The sequence below is a fragment of the Pelodiscus sinensis genome, chromosome 8 (genome assembly GCF_049634645.1).
Source record: "Pelodiscus sinensis isolate JC-2024 chromosome 8, ASM4963464v1, whole genome shotgun sequence".
Taxonomy (NCBI): domain Eukaryota; kingdom Metazoa; phylum Chordata; order Testudines; family Trionychidae; genus Pelodiscus; species Pelodiscus sinensis.
In genome coordinates this window covers 7,756,526-7,781,104 of record NC_134718.1, presented here as the reverse complement: position 1 = coordinate 7,781,104, position 24,579 = coordinate 7,756,526, and the positions used below count along the sequence as shown (strand labels likewise).

At 40.0% G+C, this 24,579-nt stretch overlaps 1 protein-coding gene and 1 long non-coding RNA gene across 5 annotated transcripts in view; one reads left to right on the top strand and one right to left on the bottom strand.

Moving 5' to 3' along the window:
- The window catches only part of LOC142830479 (uncharacterized), a 154,797-nt gene that overhangs the window by 34,057 nt on the left and 96,161 nt on the right, over positions 1 to 24,579 (top strand). Inside the window, exon 3 of the long non-coding RNA XR_012905764.1 lies at positions 5,490 to 5,606. This is a non-coding gene — a long non-coding RNA (uncharacterized LOC142830479). The remainder of the gene's footprint in view (positions 1 to 5,489; positions 5,607 to 24,579) is intronic.
- ADK (adenosine kinase) overlaps positions 7,392 to 24,579 on the bottom strand; it is a 419,027-nt gene continuing 401,839 nt past the window's right edge. For all 4 annotated transcript variants that reach the window (XM_075935762.1, XM_075935764.1, XM_075935763.1 and 1 more), the window contains one exon: positions 7,392 to 8,578. In XM_075935762.1, the coding sequence (XP_075791877.1) occupies positions 8,454 to 8,578 (125 nt within the window). In that variant the 3' untranslated portion in view covers positions 7,392 to 8,453. The remainder of the gene's footprint in view (positions 8,579 to 24,579) is intronic.

Genomic DNA, 24,579 nt, shown 5'->3' with positions numbered 1-24,579 from the left:
TTCTCCAATTTCTTCACATCTTTCTTGAAGTGTGGTGCCCAGAACTGCACACAATACTCCAACTGAGGCCTAATCAGTGCAGAGAAGAGCGGAAGAATGACTTCTCATGTCTTGCTTACAACACTCCTGTTAATCCATCCAAGAATGATGTTTCCTTTTTTAAAAATTCATATTTAGCTTGTCGTCCACTATGGACCCCCAAATCCCTTTCTGCAGTGCTCCTTCCTAGACAGTCACTTCCCATTTTGTATGTGTGAAACTCATTATTCCTCCTTAAGTAGAGTACTTTGAATTTGTCTTCTTGAACTTCATCCTATTTACCAAAGACCATTTATCCAGTTTGTACAGATCATTTTGTATTATAACTGTATTGTCCAAAGCACTTGCAACCCCTCCCCAGCTTGGTATCATCCACAAATGTAATAAGTGTACTCTCCATGCTATTATCTAAATCGTTGATGAAGATATTGAACAAAATCAGTCCCCATACTGATCCCTGCAGAACCCCACTTGTTATTTATGCCCTTCTAATAGAACCGCTCTTAGAGATTGGTTATCCAACCAGTTATGCATGCACTTTATAGTAGTCCCATCTACACTGTATTTCCTTAGTTTATTGATAAGGTCACGTGAGACTATCAAATATTTACTAAAGTCTAGGTATACCATGTTTACCACGTCCCCCTTATCCTTAAGGCTTGTTATCCTATCAAAGAAAGCTATTGGGTTGGTTTGACTTGGTTTTGACAAATCCATGCTTCCTGTTACCTACCACCTTATTATCTTCCAGATGGATTCCTTAATAATTTGCTCCATTATTTTTCCTGGCACAGAAGTTAAGCTGACTGGTCTGTAGTTTCCTGGGTTGTCCTTATTTCCATTTTGATAGATGGCACTATAATTGCCCTTAGCCAGTCGTCTGGAATCTCACCCATTTTCCACGACTTTTCAAAGATGATGGTTAATGACTCTCATACCTCCTCAATCAGCTCCTTGAGTATTCTGGGGTGCACTTCATCAGGCCCTAGTGACTTGAAGACGTCTAACTTTTCTAAGTGGTTTTTAACTTGTTCTATTTTTTATACCTACCTCCTTTTCACTATTGTAGGCAATCAATCATCACCAACCTTCTTGGTGAAAACTGACACACAGACATCATTAAGCACCTCTGCCATTTTCACATTTTCTGTTATTGCTTTTCCTCTCTCCATTGAGCACTGGGCCTACCCTGTTCTTTGTCTTCCTCTTGCTTCTAATATATTTGTAGAATGTTTTCTTGTTACCTTTTATGGCTCTAGCTAGATTGAACTATTTCTGTGCCTTCGCTTTTCTAATTTTGCCTCCACAGATTTGTGGTGGTTATATTCATCCTTTGTACTTTGCTCTAGTTTCCACTTTTTATAGGACTCCTCGATTTTTAGATCCTCCAAGATCTGCTTAAGCCAGGATGGTCGCCTGCCATACTTCTGATCCTTTCTATGCAGCAGAATAATATGCTCGTGTCCTTAATAATGTCCCTTTGAAAACTGCCAGCTGCAGTTGTTTTTCTTTTTAGTCTTGCTCCCATGGGACTCTACTTACCAGCTCCCTGAGTTTACTGAAGTCTGCCTTCTTGAAGTGCATTGTCTTTATTTTTCTGTTCTTCCTTCTACTGTAATTCCATCTGGAATAATCCCACAGATAGACGGTGCCCTTGAAGTTCTACCCCACACTTCCCTATTGCCCTTGTATTGGTCATTCCATTTATATTCTCTTGAGCCACCAGCCGAGATTCCTATAGTCTTCATGTCTGGGAAAGCCACTGTGAATTGTGAGAAAACATCCTCTATAAAGTATATCCAGTTAGAGGGGCCTGCTTAGCGGAAATAAAGTTAGGTAGTGGCATTGTAATAGCTGCCTAAGTGATAGCTTAGGGAAAGACGAGAGAGTTTGGTGCATTCTCCAGTGGGCATGTTAACAACAAAACGGGCTTTGAAAAGAGCCACTCTCAATTTCTAATCCAATTAATTTAAAAAACAGATTTCAGAGACGGCATTAGCCCTGCCACTGAGTTCTTCTGCCAATGCTTGTGGGTTTACAGGTGCATTTATTTACTTATTTTTTAATATTTCTGTCTCCACTGCTGCTGTGTGAAAACCCATAAAAAGCAAAGGGAAAACTAAGCCACCATATGGGAAAAACAGTGACATTCACTTTCCACCACGTGCTGTAAATGCACAAAGTAATATCTTCAAAATATCAATCTTTTTTCATAAAATTCCATATTACTTGTAACAACAGCTGGTAAAATACTGTTCATAGTGAAGTGTGCTTTTTTTTCAAACTTTGTCCCTTTAAGCACCGCAGCCAGACATCACCTTTTTGGAAAAATTATACCCTGATTTACATTGCATGTGATTTCATGGGGAGCAGAGCTAAGTCAGTGCAGAATTTGGTCTTTTAAACTTACTTCATCTAGTGTCACTTCCCTATAGCTATGCATTATACTTCACCAATCACTTGGGGTGTTTAGAAGTATATTCTAGATGGTGTTTCTTTACAGCCTTTGATCAGAAGATCTTAAAATGCTTCATATACAGGTAAATAGTTGTTTCCTTTCCCACTTTTACAGATAGGGAAACTGAAACACAGAGTGATGAAGCATTTTGCCAAAGTCTGCACTGCAATCTAGGGATGTTAAATATCGGTTAATTGAATAGTCAAGTAACTTCATGAATTTTTATCAGCTAGTCGACTATTCTATAGTCCCTGGGGGCAAGGCCGGCAGCCAGCGTGCTCCATCCCCACTCCCAAGGAGCCCCCTGCCACTGTATCAGAGGTAGCAGTGAAGGGTGTCAGACGGGACCCAGTTTAAAAAACACCTCCCCTTCTGTACTGGCTGCCTGTCAGTCGGTGCTGCTGTCTCTGAGAGAGAGGCAGCATGGGGTGGCAGCAACCCCTGTCCAGGTGGGATCTGAGCTCCTGGACCTGGTGCGAGCCGGAACTGAGCCAGGCTGCCTGCCTACCTGGCTCCTAATACACTTTAAATGCAGAGCCATAGCAGGGGCAGGTTCTAGACCCGGCGTGAGGCAGGACTGAGCCAGGCTGCTGGCCACCCTGCTAAAAAATTTACTGGGAGAGACTAGGGGGAAATGCATGTAGTCGACAGCATTAACCTATAATAGGACTATATTATCACATCCCTACTGCAATCCAGGGCAAACCTGGGAATGGGAGCCCAGCATGATCAACTCCAGCCCTCTGATTTGAAGGGCACATCAGGTCGACACCAGGCTGAACTTTGGAGATAATTTGCCTGCTAAGCTATTGCATGTTTCTGATTTGTAGGAGTCTGGTTTGACTTGGTTTATTTTTAACTTTTCATTTTCTTTTTGGGAAACTCAACTGTTCATTGGGTTTGGCAGCTGATGGCTATTAACTGTCGCACTCCAATAAGCAAGAAATAGTTAGAGCAGCATTAAATATTTGAACTGTGCAGTAGGGCTGTACTTCGTCTCAGCACACAGAAATCCCATGCTCTAACCGCACTGCAAGGAAGCCCACCTTACTGCTAGTTAGCTCTGTCTGTCCATCTCTCTTCCCATCCTGTTATTAGCCTGTTACACAAACAAAATCTTTCCCTTTATGCCAACTCTGGTGAGACCTGACAAAAGTAGGACACAAAATACGTGATGCTTTTTAAAAGCATGTTTATTTCATTTTCATTTTGTAATGAGCCTGGTTATTACACGTCTTGGTAAGAGAATACATCTCCTGCACCTCTGACCTCCCTGACATGCAATACTGCCTTGCGCTTCCAATAGGAACAGGGTCTGTGTCCCATTCACTGTTGTTAACACAGAATTGTCTCTGTTGGTGAGCTTGGTTTTAGTTGCATACCGCTGCCCACTTTCTGTGGCCCTCAGAGTTAGAGGGTGCAGCTTTGTTTTAAACACAGGTTTTCAGCATTTTTTAACTGTCATTTTTGTTCCAAACTTTTTACAAAGATATTACACACAGGGCACCCAAAGGCCTGCATTTACAAAGCAGGATTTAGATTGGCCTCTGCAGGAAACAATTAAAGCATAACATGAATGATGTTTGCCATAGAAGCCAGTTATTATTCTTTTTAGACTAACAGTAGTGCTCAGAGAAGCCCTTGCAGGGGGATTAGTCCAAGAAGAAGATGCTTAGACACTAACTAAATTCTGAGCAATTTGGTTACTGAACTAGTCACAATAGAAATAACTCTCTCAAAAGGTCTTAAGTGTGAGAATTATCGTCAGGAAGTGCACAGTGAGTTAGAGAGAGAGAGAAAACAATAGGCTCATGGCTTAATACATATAGTTATCACTTCACATGTTCATTTTCCATTTAATCTGTAAAACGCATAGACAGTAGCAGTCAGGCCCAAATTAAGATACTCTTTCCCTTTGATCTTTTGTTAAGACTAATGAATTGTATAATCTCCAACACCTCTGACATCTGTTTGGGTAAAGGGAAGTATTCCTACCTTTCCCATGCCTGTCTCAATTCACTACACAGGAGCTATATTTAACAACAGGCCAATCACATGACCACTGAAAAGGAACAGCACAAGAATCCATAATCCTAATACTCAGGCTCTCTGATTGCTATAAATCCTTTGCTGGATGATTTCCTTTAAATCCCCAATATGTCATCACACTTTTAATTAACATTTCTCTGCTAAAACTGTGCCTAAGACATTCTAAATTAAACATTGTTCCCAAACTTGTCACATTTCAATAGCTTGTATTTCTATAGTAATTTCCAGCTAGGATATTTGAAGATGAAGCTTTTTTTTCGTCTCTTCCCACATTCCCCCAAAACAAGGAGTAAAAATTAGCACTATCCTTTCTCTAAAATATATGGGTCAAATAGCTCCTACAAGAAAAGGCCATTAGAACGATAAAAGGGAAGTCAAGGGAAACGACACAATGAGTGATGTTGCCAGTACTATTGTACTCAAGGGTGTACTATTTTCGTACATTGAGCTCAATATGTCCCTTTATGGATAAGGGATACTGGAGTATAAAGTGGCGAAGCGACGTGTCCAAGGTCACCCAGTGAATCAATAGCAGAGATGGGAACAGGAACCAGGTAGCCTCATTCCTAGTCCTGTTCCCAAACCACTGGACTAGCTGGATGATGCTGCGCCTCTCTGAATAATGGGCCATTGAGATCAGTGGCATAACTCCCATTGACTTCAATGGTTTAAGATGAAGCCCAACGTGTGTAATCTTAGGTTAAATTATTCCCTGGTCTAGTTAAACCCTTACTACTGTCAATGGGCATTTCACTCTGGGGCTATTGATTAGTAAGTGGTGAGTTTCAAAGCAGTCCCCTCCTGACACTGCCCTGATCTGAGGATGCTGGCTTTGAATTACAGTTCCGATTCAGAGTCAAACTCACCTGAATTCATCTGGCAGAGCTGAGATTTCAATAGCACATGTCAGAGGTTGACAAGTCTTTGATGGCATGTTTTTCAGGAAGTCCATTCTTACACAGAGGTGGTTAGTAGCGGATGAAAAGAAAAAAAATACGTATGGAGGCAGGCCAGGGATGGCACCAGTGACCATTATATGGACACACATCTTCTAGCAGAGGTAAGCAAAAAAACAAAGCACAGATGCTGAAAGGAATTCTGAAGGAAATCAGCTGACAGCACCGTGCGAATTTATTTAGTATACCTTGGCAAGCTATTTTTAAGTATTCATGCATTGTCCTAGGATTTCCATCTAGACATACCGAGGAACTAAGGAATGGCTAAACATATTGGGTCAGATTTTGATGCCCTTCATCAAATTGTGTTGTTGGCTTACTCCTCAAGCTAGTGTCTTGGGCCATGTCTACACTGCGGAGCTATTTCAGGATACTTCTGGTATACTGAAATAGCTATCCCACGTCTTTTGAGCAAGCCTGTCACTTCGAAATATAACAGGCTCGCTATTCCGACATCCCTGTAAACCACGAGGAGTAAGGGACATTTTGGAATAGCGGGTTATTTTGAAGCTTGGCTCTATGGAGACTGTGCCGAATAACGAAATAAGCTATTTCAAAATCAACTCAAAATAAGCTACACAGTTTGGATAGCTCAAATTACATAGCTTATTTTGAGCTATGGGCGTGGTGTAGATGCACCCTTGAGCTATAGTGACACAAAGAGCCAATCAGCAGCCCAAACTTTCATGGTATCTCAGTGAACTAGGAATACAGCCTAAGATTCTACTTCCTCTGCGCTTTGTACAAAAACGAAGCAACTCTTAATATATAAAATGTAAAAAATATTCCATATCCTGTGGATCTTAATAGACCAGACCTCTTTCACCATGGAAACAGAATTGAAACTGAATGTAATTAATATGAAATGGGGAGTATATCCATTGTAAATCCTGTTCATGTAAATGACTCAACTCTTGGGGTGGAACAGGGATAACATGGAATGAAGGTGTTACAAAAGGGAATGGAATATGTCACTGAGCGCTGAGTAACAGCAAGGTCAGATTTAACTATTAGAACTCTGGTATATTCCCAACTCCCAGCCAAATTCATACTTACAAGAGGATACCTGTGTTAAGCTATATAGCAACAAGGAACTTTTATCCTGGACTGTGTCCCCCTCCCTGGCATTCTTGAGGAATAGCACCATATATCAATATGCCCTAAGTGTGAAATCTGCTTTAACAGTGGAAGAGTGATCCTGTGAAGTCAGGTGCCTACTATAAATGCACATAGCTGTAGTAACTGAAATGCAGAGAGCACCTGCACTGTACCCTATCCATTTCTCAACCCTCACTTCATCCTTTACAGATAGACTGTGCTCATTTAGCTCCAGCTCATGCGGGTTGGTGGAGTCACATGACTGTAGAGGGCGCTTTCCGAAATACTGTGCCTCCTGCATCTCCTCGGTGTGTAGGTAGAAGTGCCCTCTGTATCACCTCTTTTGAAGGTTCAGCTTGCGCTCAGCAGCCAGCCAGCTCTGTTGGTCCATGTGCAGGATCCAGGTCTTGCCTCCTCTCCGCTCCCTTTGGGATATATAGCAACCTCGCATGTGCTAGCAGGGAATAGTTTCTGGGCTCAGGAGAATGCAAGACTCCAACTGTTGGATGCCTTTGGCAGTTCACTGAACCTTAGCTACTAACTTCTCATCTCTGCTGTGGTATGAACACTACTCTGAGAAAATGCACAACCACTTCCTTCCTTCCTTAATGCTGAGCACATTCCTGAGACTGAACCCACTGTCTGCCTGGACACTTAAAGTTGCAAATAAAATCTCAAGCTCCATCATATAATGTGGGTTGAACACCTGCTTCCTGGCCTCTAGCTGAAAAAGGTTTCTGTCGGGGTGGGGTGGGACACACACTGCGCTCTTGCAACAAAAAGCTCGGGAATTACTGTATGACAATTTTTTATTCATCAGTATCAAATTATATAGCAAAGTAATGAATACAAGTGTCAGACAGTCTCTTTTGAATACAGTAATACAAATAAAATCCGGCATATTGTTTAATTATCCAAAGTAAATTACAAGTTTAAAAGTGTGCGTTTAAGAGATTCCTTTTGGCATATCCTGACAAGACATCCTGCATAAATATTTCTGTACCTCATTTTCACTGTGTATTTATCTTCATTAAATACAGCCTTAAAAGCTTATACTGAGGAGACAGATATAAAATGTACAGCTAGAGCCTATTGTGAGATCATGTCTCTACTTCAAAAAACACGGAGACTGCGTATTTTACTGGCCAGTCTGATAGATGCACATGAATTGACAAAAATTAAGGGTCAAATCCTGCTTGAAAATCGTGCCTAACCCAAACCCACAGCCATCAAGGAAAAATTCTTAACTTCAGTGGACTTTGGATGAGGCCTTTGAATTACTGGCAAAACCATCAACTTAATTAGGAGCATGACTAAGCCCACCAAGCCAGATCTTGCCTGTTATACTACTAGATCGCTTGGGGCTGAGTCTCTTCAAACTTACACTGCTTTTAACACTGGAATACAACCCTTGGCTTAGGAGGAGTGATTATTGATTTACACCATTGTGAGAAGGTCAGACCTGCTGATTTTACACATGAATAAGAAGAGCAGGATTTGACCATGGTGAAACACAAACGAGGTTTCTATATAGAAATGTTTTAACAGAGTGAATCAGCTGTGATAGCTACATGAGACTTCTCATATAAACTGTGTACATAATACAACTTGTCCAGGTTGATGAGAGAATAAACTTCACTTACCACTTGTAATCCCTAAATTAAGACTAGTGAGACTAAAATTAGAGTGACGTGACTAGGAAAATACCTTAGCAATATACATTTTGTAAAGTGAACAGAAGTACAGAAGCCTTGATGCAGGTAATTGGGAGGGTGAGGAAGGGGAAATACGAAACTTTAGGCAACAATCCTATAAACATAAGAGTTTCTCTTGATCCCGCTGATTCATTGGCATCAGTGGAAGTCAGGCTTTTCTGGGAAGGTACAACCAGAACGCTTTATGATCACACTGGCTGCATAATGTCCACCTCGGATGCACTCTGTCAGCACTCGGTCATAGACAAGCTGAGAGAGAAAGCCTACAGAACAAAAGAATGAAGAAAATAGTTAGATTTTTGAGTACATCACACAGTCCCTGATAGGCAAACCACTTAGCATATGCCTAACTTTAAGCATATTAGCAGTGCTAGTGAAGTTAAACTTACTCAGGCTCATATTTGAGTAACTTCCTGAACTGGGGCCTTACTTATTAAAATTTAAAGCTTACACCTGGTGGCTTCAAGCAAATTGTATAACTATCAATTTTTTTATTGGCGACTTCAAACAAAAAAGAGAAACTAACTTCCTAGCTTTCTTCTTTCAGTGGGAACTGGTGGTATCTCTACTGTCATTTAAAAATGTAGAAGCAACTCTTCATTTTGTAGCTGAAACAAAAAACAGGACTGTGTAGCACTTTAAAGACTAACAGGATGGTTTAATAGGTGATGAGCGTTCATGGGCCAGACCCACTTTTCTACCACTATTCATTTTGTAGAGAATTCCTGCTTTTCATATCAGCTACTTTTACAGACCCAGCAACTTACTCCTGTATAGTCTGTTCCTTATGAGAAAGCAAATTGCTTAAGAGCATACACGTTAACTTTACTCATCGAGGCAGGTGTTCAAAGCAAAATTGAATGAGAAATTTTTAATTGATCAGAAAATTCAGATAGCAACTGTTGTTCCCTATTCATTAGGGAAATAGGAATCCAGGTTTTAAAAACTGGGTGCCTTACGTAGAGCTCTAAATCTGAATTTAAACATCTAAATAATCCTAGAAGTGGAAGGGACCTCGTGAGGTCATCGAGTCCAGTTCCCTGCCCTTATGGCAGGACCAAACACCATCGAGATCATCTCTGACAGGTGTCTGTCTAATCTGCTTTTAAATATCTCCAGTGATGGAGATTCCACAACCTCCCTAGGCAATTTATTCCAGTGCTTAACCACCTTGATAGTTAGAAATAAGTGGCCCCATTTTCCAGAACATTGACCAGTGCACTTATCTAGCTACTTGGGGCTACAAAATACCATAACCATTGCTTACAAAATCTGAAAGCAGGAGGAATTCAGCATTTTTGAGAATCAGGCCCACTTATTTAGATGCCTCTATGTGGACTCAGAAACCTAATTTTAATCTCCTTGGCTGGCGATTTTCAAAGAAGTCTAAATGAGCTAGGCACCAGCTAGAACAACTCCTTTAGGTCCTTTGAAAATACCAGCTTCATTTCAGAAACTCTTGTTCTTGATCTCCATATATGCACCTGCACAGAGCAACACCATGGTTAACAGACAATACTTACTGTAGATAGGACATAAAATGCATTTTAAAACTAGAGTTCAAATTGGCTTGAAATGGGAAGAAATAAATTCAATCAGAACCAACCCCCCAGCAATTGAACGTAAACATTTTTTTTACTCTTACCAAGTAGTTTAAACTTTTTTAAAAAGCATCTCAGACTCCTAGGTTGGCTTCTCGCTTTTCCATGCAACCACAGAAGCAAAGTCACCCTCAGCCAGTCAAGTCCAGAATTTAAAAAAAGCCCAAGTTCTGTTAGGCTGTCACCCTTCAAATTCCCTATCTCACATTCAGGCTGCTTCTTGGTGTGACAGTGCAAGAGTCTCAAATCACGTTTCTTAAAAGTAGCTCAAATCTACCATCTGATGACATATCAGAAATTCTGGTTCAAAGAGAATGACGTGTTTCACTGTTTTCTATATTCAGGTTGGTTACTATTAAAATAAATAAAACAATTTTATGGCAATGCTCTAAAGCCCTAAAGGAAGACTGTTTTAATTTAACCTGTATTTCATCTTTAAATATTTACTCCTGGGATGTTCAGCCCTATTTTTAGATCAAAATAAAACATTCTTTCCTGTGTAATAATGCCTGTTAGTAATTTAGAGCTCAATCTGTAGCACAAAAATCACATAAAACATGAACAACAAAAAATCTCAAGAACTGTGAACAATACCAATGTCAATGACTAAGTAGCATCTGACCTCCCCCAGTCATAACCAACAGTGAAAAATGGTTGAACTGATCCTCAGTGTCATCTCTAAATTTCACTGACATGGGGAAAAGCAGGGTTTTTTATATTAAAGTCACTGGTTCTACTAGTCAAATACCACAGATTTTCCAATGGAATGTGGGAGATGCTAGAAAAATGGGTGAAATGGTTGACAACCTGAGAGCCATAACAAATTCTGGATATGTTTTAATATCAGAATTGGTCCATAGAATCTTGAGCCATAATTTAGCTACGTTTTCGCAGACATGACTGCACTGACAAACTCAGAGGCCATAAACATAGGTGAAAAATCGAGACCCTTAAAAAGTGAAGAGTTGTGCCATGAGCACTGACAGCAATGGCAGTCTGATGCTGATGTACCCCCCCGACTAGCAGCAGGAGGAAGGTTTGGATAATAGTTCTGAAATTCAAAAAGCATGTCTGGCAGAAATCAGAGGGCTTCTGAAGAATGTGATGAAAATAGTCTGCTTCCCACTGCATTAAATTGAATTCCTAGAGGAACTTTTCCTGGATGCACAGGGGATGTCAGTCACAATGTCTGAATGGCCTGGAAAATTGCCAGCGAATTTATGGATGGTTAAAACTAGAGCGCCAGTAGTGACCATATGTAAAATTTGGCAATTAAGAATGTCCATTTCTAAATCATCCTCTGCTATGCATGGGGCTGGCTTTTTAAGGAAACTTCCTAACTGCCAGAGTGGTTAAGCAGTGGAATAAATTGCCTAGGGAGGTTGCAGAATCTCCATCATTGGTGACATTTAAAAGCAGGTTAGGTAGAGATCTGTCAGGGATGGTTTAGATGGTGCTTGGTCCTGCTGTGAGGGCAGGGGAATGGACTGGATGACCTCTCGAGGTTCCTTTAGTATTCTATCGTTCTATGATCAGAAAGTCTAAGAGATATACTGTGCAGGCCTCGTTAAAAACACACACACACAAAATCTGAGCTTTGCAAAGAGCATAAGTCCAGGAAAGGCTTTACATAAAGAAGAAAATCATGTTCTTTGTTGCTAGCCAATACTTTAAGAAAATAAGATATGTGAAGGTCTTAGGAAATTAAGTATAATTTAATATGAACTACCTCTAGGGCCTGCCTGCCGTTCAGCTTTAGACCAGGGTATATCCACTGACGTCAGTGAAGCTACTCCTGATTCACACAAATGCAAGGTCCTGGTTCAGCTGCTACTTGTATGATGTGTAGACTCTGCTGTGGAAAGTTTGCCCCAGATCAATATCTAATCTTGAAAGTTTCTTTTTAAAATTACTTATGTTTACAGGATTGACAGTGGAGAACGTAGAGGCATCAGAAGTAATACTGCATCAAGTATTAACACAAACACATAAGTCACAAACATAAAAGTATAGAACGTACTAAACACAGGCAGTTAGCAAAGTAGACCCTTGGGAAACACCAGAAAGCACTCTTGGTGTAGTAGAAAAACAAAGCACTCAGTCAGGCAGACTGTTTTAGCTGCAGAGTGGCCTTTTAAGCATATTCAATAAAATTCAAATACAGTTCCGAGTTTGGGTTCTCCAGTGTGAAACCGTCTGTACTGCAAACAGTGAGGAACCTCTCTGTGCCAATCCTAGAAAAAGATGTGCAAGAACACACTTGCGGCATGCAATAGTATTGGAACGCCATTAGTTCCCCCAAAAGTGCCATTACAGCATTCTGGGGTCTTCCAGCATGACTCCAGTCTTGGCCTGTATCCTCACTGCACCCCCTATGTACTACCTACTCTTGGTCCCTAATCGGCATTATTCTTCTGTGATTCTGAGTCAGAGCGCTAGTGCTATTCTAACTTAACACTGAGGCTGAGCCAGTTTCCTGGTTGCCCTCATGATCAGCGCAGTGCAAAATTGGCACAATGCCTTAATTAAGAGAAGCTCACCTAGACCTGAGAGTCTGGCCTTGCATGTTCTATCAAATCAGCTTTAGGGAATATAGCACAGCTTTGTCTAAATATTATTTAGACTTATTTTCTAATTGCAGATGATGTTCAACTGCATTTCCCCACAGTCCAAGCATATGGATACATCACTTGTTTTAATACAAACTTCTGCTGGCCAGTGTGTTAGGGGAGGAACCAGAATCCAGGCCTCACTCATTTGCCTGCCCTGACTCCACCACCTCTGTTCTGAGTGTGTGGGGGGAAGGTGGGCGTAGCGCTTCCTGTACTGTATTTAGTGATCTAGTTAGCTCGTGCTGGGGAGTAAGAGGCACTTCCCACCCAACTTCCCCCCCTCCACGTTGAACAAGTAACAATCTTGCCCAAATGCATTACATCTATTGGAATTGTGTCCAGTAAAATGGTGTTGTCCCCCCACAAGAGTATAAAACACAACCAAGACCTGTCCAGTGGAAATGGTTATGGGAACACATCAACAGCTCTTATCAGTCCAGTCGTATTTCCTAAGGAGAATTGCAGGGCTTATATCTGCCCAGGAGCTAAAATGCAGATTGGCTCTGAAAAGTGTCTCTGATATCACCACATATTATCTTTACTGTCTCTCAAAGATTTCTATACTGTCCGCATTCGGTTTTACAAGGATTAAGACAGTTTTTCTAACTGACATCCCTGCACACTCAACATGAAAGTCAAGTTGGTTTCTTTCCTCCTGGCACATCATCAGATATAAAGGTTTTGCAGGCCAAATTAGGCTTTCAGTGGAACCAGCATAATATTGTTTGCCAGTTATACCCCTAGTGACACCTGTGACATCACACTCCCACTGCCGCAAATGATTTTGTATGGAGGTAACTGATTGGAAGTTAGAAAACAATGCTTTTATGATCACATGAAGGAATACAATCTAGTTCACTCCCTCGCAGATTTACTAATACAACTCTGAAAAGACCAAGGGAGTGGGAGCTGTTTTTACTTCTGCCTCAAAGTAAAACTGAATTAATTTTGCCATGGCCAACAATACAGAAGTTCTAAATTTACAATGTTTGGAGCAATTGTCCTTATAATCAACGTATTTTAAAAATGTTTTATTCCAAAGTTACCATTGACATCTACACGAGGGTCTAGAGTTAGTGCAATGATATCAGCAATAACAGATTTTAAAAGTTTCTGATCTGCTTTAGTAATGTTTTAACAACACTTAAAATCAGCTTATTCTGAAAGCCAAACATTTCATTTCAAATTGTACACTTGACAATTAATTTTAGTGACTGTTTATTACTAATGCTGGCTGAGAATTGGCTTAAAGTCTCCAACAGGGAGCTCGTGCCATTCTTATAAGAAAACATTTTTTAAATGGGTTCTCCCACCAGTACATGTCACATTTTATTCCTCCTTGCACCCTGAAACCTTTAATGCCCAAAACAAAGTGATTTTTTCTCCTTTAAATAAAAAAAGGTAGAAAAAGAAAGCAGTTGTCAAATGTGTCAACTGGAAAACAAACCAGCAATAAAACAAGCCAGAGCAATATGACCCTTAAAAAACTGTCTGCCTCCTGATTCTCCCAGATGTTTCCCCACTTCCAAATCAATCCAAAATACACACATCTTCCCCCCTCTCCCCCTCTATTCTATGATTCCATTAGCCATTCGGCCAAGCAATGGCAAAAACAATTAGGGAAGGTGTTGTTATAAGGAAGCAGTAGTCTAGCATCAAACTATTTACAAACTTTTAGCTAAAACTGCTGCGTTTTTCTGGAAGTCTTTTTGTGCTACTGGCATGGCATAATGTTATGGTGGCAACAGTCTGGTCAATTGTGATCAGGTGGTTAACAAAGCTGGTGCCAAGAGATCAGCCAGCCAACCTAGATTCTGTAAAAGACATTGGCATCAGCTGTTTCTGCAACATAGTCATTGAACAACTGTACTTAGACATGCTGTGGTTCCTCCTTTTTTATTTTTGTGGCAGATGGTGGATACTACAGCCAAGAATTGTGGTAAGCCAGAAGCCTGACCCATCTATCAAACGATGGTTGGCTATTCTACATAGAAATTTGATTGAAGGTGTTGTCTATAAGTTAAAGTATAAGCTTAAAGTTAATTTTTGAGCCTAGAAGTAAGATATGTGTATAAAGCTCTAATACAAGAAGTCTGTAGGCACAAGCCTGTAAGATATTAGCATAAGCATTTAGTAAAGAGAAAATAGGCCTGTAAGTAAGTTGACCAGCAGTGACTCAGTCATATGGTATAATTTTATAATAAACAATTCTACTGAAAGTCTGTATAAAATACCAACAGGCAACAGCAAACTTAAACCCCAACAAATAGTCTCGCAGCACCTTAGAGAATAACAAAAAATGTAGATAGTATCATGAGCTTGTGCCCATGAAAGCTCACACCACCATCTATATTTTGTATTAGACTCTAAGGTGCTGCAAGGCTATTTGTTGGTTTTTAAGTTTATTAATATACTGCTAAGGTACAGAATTAGTACACGCTTAACAACATGTAGGTGCAGAAGTTAGTAACTGGCAAAGGAGCCCAAATGTTTGCATGAATATTAATTGCTACCATCAGATACTACACTAAGACTAACTGTGGCACAGACTAGTGAGACCTTGATCATCAGAGTTGTCTGGTACTTCGCAGATAAGTTAGGACCTTGTGAACCATGTTAGGGCACCGCTTGTCTGCCTGTCCCACTTCTCCATAAGAACTGTGTGTGAGTGTGTATGGCAAGATGCTGAACAAAGTGAATACTGGTTACTGCTGCAGTCTGATTCACAACTTTTGTTTGTTTACTAATTGTGTTAGTAAAGCTAGTTCAAATTCAAAACTTTATTCCCAAGTGAGTGTGTTGCAACCAGGGGCGGCCTGAGGCAGGCTGCGGCAGCTGGCGCCCCAGGCGGAATGCGTGATCGGCGCCCCTGCCTGCACAGCTCTCAACGGAGTGACAATGGCGTGACATCATCATTGGGCGCCCCGTAGAAGGCAGTGTCCTAGGCGACGGCCGAGTAGGCCTATACTCACAGGCCGCCCCTGCTTGCAACTGTGCACATTGGCATCTCCAATTTAACCTTCATTCTAATAACTCTGGGTTTAATCTTGGAACCGAAACTTGTGAAACCACTGTTAACTGGAGGCTACATCTAGACCACAGTCTTTTGTCAGCAGAGAGTATGCTAATGAAGTACTCATTAGCATTTGTCGAGCTGTCATTTGCATATTCTCTGCCGAGGCTTTTTGCTCAAGAGGTTTTTGCGCAAAAACAAGCAATGTAGATAGGTCTGTTTTGCACAAAAAAGCCATTTTGTTCAAGAACCCTTATTGATTATTTACAGATTCTTGCGGGGAAAGGGTTTTTTTTTGTGCAAAAAGGACCTGTCTACATTGCTTGTTTTTGCACAAAAACTTCTTGAGCAAAAAGCCTCAGCAGAGAATATGCAAATGACAGCGCAACAAATGAGCGCTTCATTAGCATATCTCTGCGGACTAAAGGCTGCAGTCTAGATGTAGCCTAAGTGAATGAGTTGGAAATTCTGGGAATTCTTAAGCAATCAATGCACAATCATTAGATCAGCCAATACTGGTGGAGGTTGTGTTGGTATATTGTTACATTGGTAAGACAAACCAAATAGATGCATATTGAACTGCTTATTTACTTCCCATTTTCAATCTCTAAATATACTTAAACATTATACATACAGTTTTATATTTTGTTACACACACACTCTCTCTCTCTCTCCCTCCCCCCCCTTTTTAAATTCGGATGCTCAGTACTTTTAGCTATGCTACAGTCCTAGGCTAATTGCAGGTGGAAGAAAAAAAAGTCACTCATCCCTCTCAACAAAATCATTTGTTTAATACGTATATCTAACAAGTGGCAACCTTGAATTCTCACTGTAGCTGAAAGCACATTACAAGTGCCTTTCTGATTATACCACTAGAGGAAAGTTTTAATAAAAACTAATTAAACTACAAAATCCCAAGTGATTAACTGATTTTAGGGGCTAAATTTCTAGCAATTCTAATTATCCTCTCATGGCTTTACTTAGTGTTTCACAACCATGACAGATGACAATGAAAAACTGCAGTTAAATTCATCCAGCCTGACACCATGCTAAGCACTAGCTTCTCCCTCTCCAAGTAAAATCAATACCATGTTTGAGTAAACATGTTTACAGCTTTATTAGGATGTCTTGCTTGTTCTATAACAGCTACTTGAAGCCCTGGTAACAAATCGACTCAACTCAGTTAAACCTAGAGAGCTGGGTAAGAGGCCCATCAATAAGGTTGTTATAAAAATAAACTGCAGGAGATCAGAAAGCTGGAACAAACAGCCTGGTAAATGTCAATATTTTTACTTCCACAGAATGACAAAACCATGAGATCATGAATAAAAGGTTTGGGAAGTCTATTTTCACTCTGTTTATATAATGTTTCACATACTAAATGGCAACTACTTTTCACTGACTATATAAAAACCTTGTTACAAAGCTTCTTATTTTCTAATCACCAGAGGAAGGTTGAAACAAGTGTGCACTCAAGAGTAGCAGTTATTGCTGTCTCCACTCCTCTTGGTTCCTTTATATTTATGGGCACATTTTTAGTGCACTCAATTTCTTTAAGGATCATGCAGTTGCATGTGCATTTTCTTTAGCCTGAGCTTATACAATCATTTCTGAACGGACACTCACAAATCAAGCAACTTTGCATTGACCAGATGAATGCATATAAAGCAATGGGGGTGGTTTCACGCAGCTTTAGTAGTCATTTCCTGCTGAAATGAAGGTGCTGAGTATAGCTGTGCTTGCAAGCAAAAAGAACAAGGAAAGAACACCTGTGAAACTAGTCTACAAGTGCAAAGGACAGACTAAACTCCACCTCTTCTTTGTTATCTCAGCAAGGAATCCGTTAATGCTTGCAAAGTGTTTTAATTGCAAAGCATGTTTGTACTATTAATACCAGCAGTAGATTTACTGAGCAGTTCACTAATGCTGGTGGCGTGAGGCATAATCATACTTTTCAGTGCTAGCCAGGATGTCTGTGCCCTACTGGGATTCATTCTGAATGTGGGCAGGCAGTGTTGCCACATCATCTCCCATCTTGATGCGTGTTCTGTGGGACCAGCAAGTGTATAGTGCAGCTGGAATGCTACAGGAGTTCTGCTACAGAAGGTGGTTCAAAGGATGTACATATGGCCTCATTCAAAGTTCAGTGAAGTCAATGGGAGTCCTTTCATTAACTTCAAGGAACTTTGCATGAGCCCCTTAATCAGCTCATATCTTGGCTGCCCTGCACATGCCTAGTGATTACCACCCACCTCTGTGATTAGAAACAGCTCCATATGAAACCCAGAATGGTGGGGAGGGTGCAGCATTTTCCATTGACACAGCCTCCTCTCCATAATCAGAGGACTCTGCTGGATCTGTGCTTTATGATGTCAGTATAGAGACTAAGTAGTCAATCTGGCCTCTTAGGGTACATCTACACTGTGACTTAAAACCATGGCAGTGTGTCTCAGAGCCTCCATCTGCAGACTCGGACTCAGGTTACAGTACTAAAAACGCTGTGTAGAGGTTCAGATTTGGGTTGGAGCTTGGACTCTGAAATCCATTTCCTTCTCTGGGTTTAACAGTCCAAGTGCTAATGGCTACACAGTTGTTTTTAGTTCTGAAGTGGAAGCCCGGGTCAAGATCCGGATTTCTAGGACTCCCTGCCATGAGTTATGCAGTGTAGGCATACACTTAGGTGAAAAATAACAGATGTGGGAAAATGCCCTGCAATTTGCAAAAAACAAATGAATCTACAATCTCTTCTAATACATGTGTGACAGAAGGATATAGATAAGTCCAAAATGATGATGGCTCAATCAGATCTTTTGCTTTAGCTGATCTTGGAAGAAGTTCACATTTGGATCTGGCCCTGCTTAACTAAGATAAGTTAATAATGAAACATATTTCACAGTCTCCAAGCTTTGAAAAGGTAGTCTGAGCATTGCATTAGTTAAATTAAAACTTGGACACTTGCATCTGAAGTACTTTTCCTGATATCTGATTTTTTTTCTCCATGCCAATATTTCTCAGACTTTTTCTTATCACACAAGTAAATTGTTTCTGGGAAGTTGGATAAAGTTTTCTTTTACCATTTTTGAGATTTTTAATAGTTCAAAACATTTTCAGATGCTTTTTATCTGCTTCAATGACCCAAACGTGGCACCTGGGTCCAGATACCATGGCAAATGGCCGTGCTATAAAAATAATTACTAGAAATGAATTTGGTTCATTTAATGTAAAAAAGATAAAGTTATAAGCATTACAATATAGGATGTAAAATGCTACTCTGTTCCATTTTTAACACTGTTTAGAGGGGTGATGCTCCTATCATCAGCCCGAGGAAATTAAATGCAAAGAGGTTGCATGAATGTAACATTATGGTTGAGATTTCACATGCACAAAAGCCAGGAAATTCAAAGTTATAGTTCCCACAGCAACCATAAGTCAGCCACACTGCTCTTTGCAAATGCACTGCTAGGCATTAAAGCATGCAGAGTGAAACAAAATAAAACCATTGTGCAAGGGGGATGACTTTTGAGAGCTGAAATTTTCTACCACGGCACTATATTAATAGAGCTTCTATGCAATGAATTCAAAAAGGATTATATTTCATGTCTGTCTTTGTTTAATAAGCACTGCTATGCAAAATTGACACGGCCAGGAAAAAGCCTCCTGTCAATTACGACTAAGTGTCAATAACAATGTTTATTAAGTACAGTAGGAAAGCACGAAAAGACACTTCTCAACCAGACACAATATTTTACTCTCTGTGGCACTGATCCTGTGAACACTTTCACAAATGCTTAATTTCTCTATTTTGAGTAGCTGTACTAATTTCAATGACACTACCCACCGCAGTAAAGCGAAGCATGTGCAGACAAATATTTGCAGAATTGGGGCCCATGTGCTTCAATATTGTGTAGTGAGGTGTGTTATCTCCAGGGTGAAATTCACTGACGCGAATGGGAGTTTTTCTATCAACTTCACTGGTGCCAGGATTTCACCCTAGATGTTTTCCCACCCAAGAAGTGGGTGCATTTCAATGCTTGGGGAAGTGATATACACTACAGAAAATTATAGTAGTCAGAGTACCTCACAGATCATCCATTCAATGCTCTTTGTGCTAGGGCACAATACTGGTCACTATCAGTAGGCCTATAGGATATGAATCAACTAATATATTTCAAATATATTAAACTTCTACGTGTTTTATATTTGATGCTAATACAAGAAGATTTACTTTACATTGCTCCGGTCCTTAACTAGATTAATTTTTTTTTCATCTGAATCATTGCTCTGGGATGGGGTTGGAGATGAGGGATGCAGCATGCAGGCTACCCTGAGTAGAAAGGACTACCCCAACCCTCTCTCACCGCATCAAGCTTGAGGCCAGATGAGAAGTACCAGTCCAGGGCCACTGCAGCTCCAGTGGGCACAGCTCAGGGAGGGGTGCATGTCCCCTGGTTGGGGAAAGTTCAGGTTTGTATGCCTCTGGCACTCCCCAGCCAGAGTGAGGAATGCAACAAACTCTGCACTTTCCCCTCACTCCCTGAGGAAAGGGAACAGCCAGCAATGTCCCCATATGAATCAGGGGAGAGGAGAGCTTCAGTCCCTCCCCCGCAGTGGGCTCCTGTGGGGGGGGAGAGGGAGGAGGCTCAGAGCTGGATCAGTCCTGGACTGGGGGGAGCGCAACTCCACTCAGCCCCTTTCACCTGCTTGGTGATTCCGTCTCTTTTCTGTATGGTTTTAAGAGAAGCAATCTCATTCCAGACACATCCCATTTTCCTGGCACAACCAAACCAGGACCTTGCTTTAAGTTACGCTGAGAGCAAGCTGTAAACTGAATTTGGTGATCCTAGCTCTTACTGAATAGGAGAAGTTCGTAAACAGATGGATAGACAGACAGAAAGGAATACTCTCTCAAATATATTGTAAATAATATCAGCTTAATCTTATGCATTATCTCTCAAGGGACTATATCCTGCCCTGTCTCCCAGAGGAATCTGCTTAATGATTTAGTTTGATTAGTACCTACATTTCTATTCAGAATACATTTAAACAGTGCAAATATATTACCAATATTCGGAGTGAGAAAGAACTCACTGAAGTCACTTCTCTAACCTTCTCTACATCTTCATCATTACGTGATTTTCTAATGGTATGCCACGTTAACATAAAATAAAACGTTACACTGACAATAGGCATGACCAAATATTTTTAAATAGTGAAGATTTGCTTTCAGACTGTATCACATTATGTCCCAGAACTGAGAGAGCAAAAACTGGAACCTTACAATTTATGAAAATCTACTTCTAATGCAAAACATTTTTAAACATACAGAACACATTCACAGTTTTCATTTCCCATCGAGTCTGATGAGAACATCATTAAGGAGGACATCTCTCCTTTAAGGCCCAATTCTGTAAGGTAATGGACATTCTCCAGTGCTGTTGAGATCAATAAGAGCTGACAATGCTCAGCACCATGACAGATCACAAAACCACAGAAGATTAGGGACAGCCCTTTTAAGGCATTAAAAATTAAATATTACTTTCAAAATGAGAGCAGATGAATAAGCATTTTGCTGCTCTTGCACTTATTTCTTTATATTTTGTGTAATTGGAAATTACAGTTTTTAACTTACTTTATTTTAAGAAGATGAAAAGTCAAAACAATAAAACCAAACTGTCGAGTACCTGGATCCAGTGGAAAGGTGGTAAGCAAGAAAAACAGAGAGAACTGTTTTCGATATTGCATTTGGAGAACAGTGCATGGCCCTGGGCCTATACCAATATAGTATAACTTAATTATTTCCAAATAATACCACTTTGATTATTATAAACAATTCTGATTAGTTTTCATTATAATTAATATGCAGGAATTTGTACAGTCTGAAACAGTCAGATAAGTGGAAAAAGGAAATATTCAGTGTTTTTTCTGTGATGTGTTTATTTTTATATTCTTTTTTTAAAGGCAGTGGCAATTCAAACGCTATGGCAAATTTCTCAATTGTGCCGATTTCAATGTGAAAACCTCCTTCTGTTAGTCAACTACAACATTTATCAGAGTAATTGCGCATTTCCATCAGTGACAGAGAAAAATCCGCAAAAGGTATAATTTGACAATATTCTAACATACGTAAGGTCAGTCAGAGACAGAGGGAACATCTAATAGCCTCGTTTTAGATGCAACATTTATCTTGGTGAGTTAAGAATGACATCAGAACACACGAGCAGTACAGTAATGAACATGTTGAGAGTTCTGACAAGTCGTCCCCTAGGAAGGGAAGACTGATGCCCTCTCTACAACTGGGCTATTATACTAGTTTGTGCTGTTTATACAACAGCAGAATCACAAATGTGGAAAATGGGTTGTCAGTCAAACTGATTAAAACATCAAAAAAGTATTTTTATTTCAACACTTTATATATCATCAGCTATGATTTCAACAACAGCATTGCTCAGAGGCAATTAGCTGCCCTGTTGTATAAATGAAGACAACACAAGCACTGATCTCTGTTAGAACATTCATATTGACTTGGAAGGAAAGACAGAATAACACACAAGTAATATCCCCTCACCTCTTTCCTCATGCAGAACATTTTATAACAGAAATAAGACGTTGTGTGTCACATATCCATATATAGTTAATTGCTATCAACGATCACACTGCCAGCTGGAAAATAAAGTTGTAACTCAGGGCTATGGTATCATCAGAGGGTTGTATTTCATGGTTGTGACATTATATCCATGAAATGTCTTTTAAAAAATGTGATTGTAAAAAACTGTGACAACTTTCCATGGTATTTTAACCAATTAAAATAGCTTTACACAGATGAACTAAATGCCACTGTATGGTGATTAAGCAGTTTCTGATGTGATAATCCTTCCACCCAATAATGAATTGTTTCTAGTTTCCGAAACTTTGATTTCAAGATATCTAGACATTTTTTCTTGTATGTCTGTCTATGTTGCTGTGAGGTTCTTACTGAAATAAACACGTAAGAAGCAAAGGGATATTTTGTGCCCAGTACAATTTTAGTAAAACAGGTGGGTTTTGTTTATAATGTTGTAATATCATACAAATACAATAAGTACAAGAACTTTTAAATAAGGCCACACATGCAAATAAAATGTCTGGTGGCCTGCCAGGGGCTAAGCCTGGTGAATCAGTCCGCTTATTGCCCACCCCGAAGTAGCTACATAAAGGATTAAACAAAGAATAGCTATTAATGGAACGTTGCCATAATGGAAGGAGGTCTCAAATGGGGTTCATAGGGATCTGTTATTTAATATCTCCATTAATAAATGGATACAAGAATGACCATACTGATCCATTTTGCAGAAGACACAAAGCTGGGGTACCCTTTGGAGGACAGAGCTAAAATTCAAAGGGATCTTGATAAACAGGAGAGAGAACCGGGCTATCGACAATAACATTTAAAAAAGACAAATGTAAGCTGCTACACCTTAGAGAAGAAAAACAAACGCACAAATAAAAAATGTGGACTAATTGGTTTGACAGCAGCACTGCTGAGAAAGATCCAGGAATTGTGTTGAATCACAATCTCAACATGAGTCAACAATGCAATGCTCTTGGAAGAAAAGCAAATGCAAGTTTGGGTTGCTTTAATGGAGACTCAGCGTGCACATCTGCTCTGCTTGGCTTTGGTTAGGTCTTAGAGAACCATGTCCAATTTTGGTCACCAAAGTCTAGGAAAGATGTAGAGAAACTGAAAAGACCCCAGAGACAAGTGACAACGATGATCAAAGGGATGGAATGCAAGCCATATGAGCAAAGGCTGAAAGAGCTGGGTATGTTTTGTTTGGAAAAGTGGAGCTTACGGGGGCACATGACAGCAGTGTTCAAATACTTGAAAGGCTGCCATAAGAAAGATGGAGAAAAACTTTTCTCTCTTGCCACAGAGGGCAGGACATAACAGATTTAATCTCAGGAAAAACTTCCCAACTATAAGGACAGTAGGACAATGGAACAAAGTGCCTAGGAAAGTCATGAAATTTACGTCATTGGAGCTTTTCTAAAGGAGGCTGGATAGCCATCTGTCATGGATGGTTTAGACACAACAAATCCTGCACGTTGGCAGGGAGTTAGACTAGTTGACCCGTGTGTCCCTTCTAACCTAATGGGTCTATGATTCTTGGCAGCAGCTTTAAAAATGTTGGATTTCATTCTGTTTCACTTACACCAGTGGTGAAACTACTGGTTTCAGTGAAATTATTCCTGGTTTAACACAATCAAGCCTTTTGGTTTTATGTCAAACATCATCTTGGAGCAAAACTTATACCACTGAAGTAATGATCTGCTAATGCTATCCCCTAGAAGGGATTAAGGGGTTTTTACATAAGCCTGTTTATACATTTCCTGTGTCGTAATTTAGATATTTGAAGTATTTTACATATTCAGAGCAATTTTCTAAAAACATCAATAATGTACAAATACACAATATCTTACATTGTTCTGAAATCATTCATCAGGATGTCAACCCACAGCAAATAATTTGCATTAGCCACAAGGAAGAGGCCAGCCCTTGCAAAGTTGAGGGACAGTTGGCAACTTCCCAGCAGTTCAAAGGCCAGCCTTAGATTATCAAGGGATTTAGATCAAGGTGGAGAGTCACAAATGGGTCACATTCTTCACAGGCCTCCATATTAAAGAAGAGGACTTTAACTTTATTTTGGCCCATGTGACAATAATATAACAAAATATATACAGTAATTCCTAGTACCTCAAAATGAGAAGCTAATACCAGATTCAGTGAGGCACACAGAAGATATGTAGGAGGACAGACTATTCCCTATTGTGTCAAGTACTAACTTTTATATGAATTGTGTTCTGATGGCTGATACCGTGGCAGTTACTGATGAACAAGACTGATGTTATGTTTCATTAAAAAGGGGGAGAGAATTATTTATTCTGCAAGCAGGTACACCAAAGAAGGATTTCTCTTTGTAGTTTTTAAACTACAGATAACCTCTTCCTGGTATCTGTCTCTATGTTAAAGCTATCAATGGGATTTTGAAAATGACAGCGGG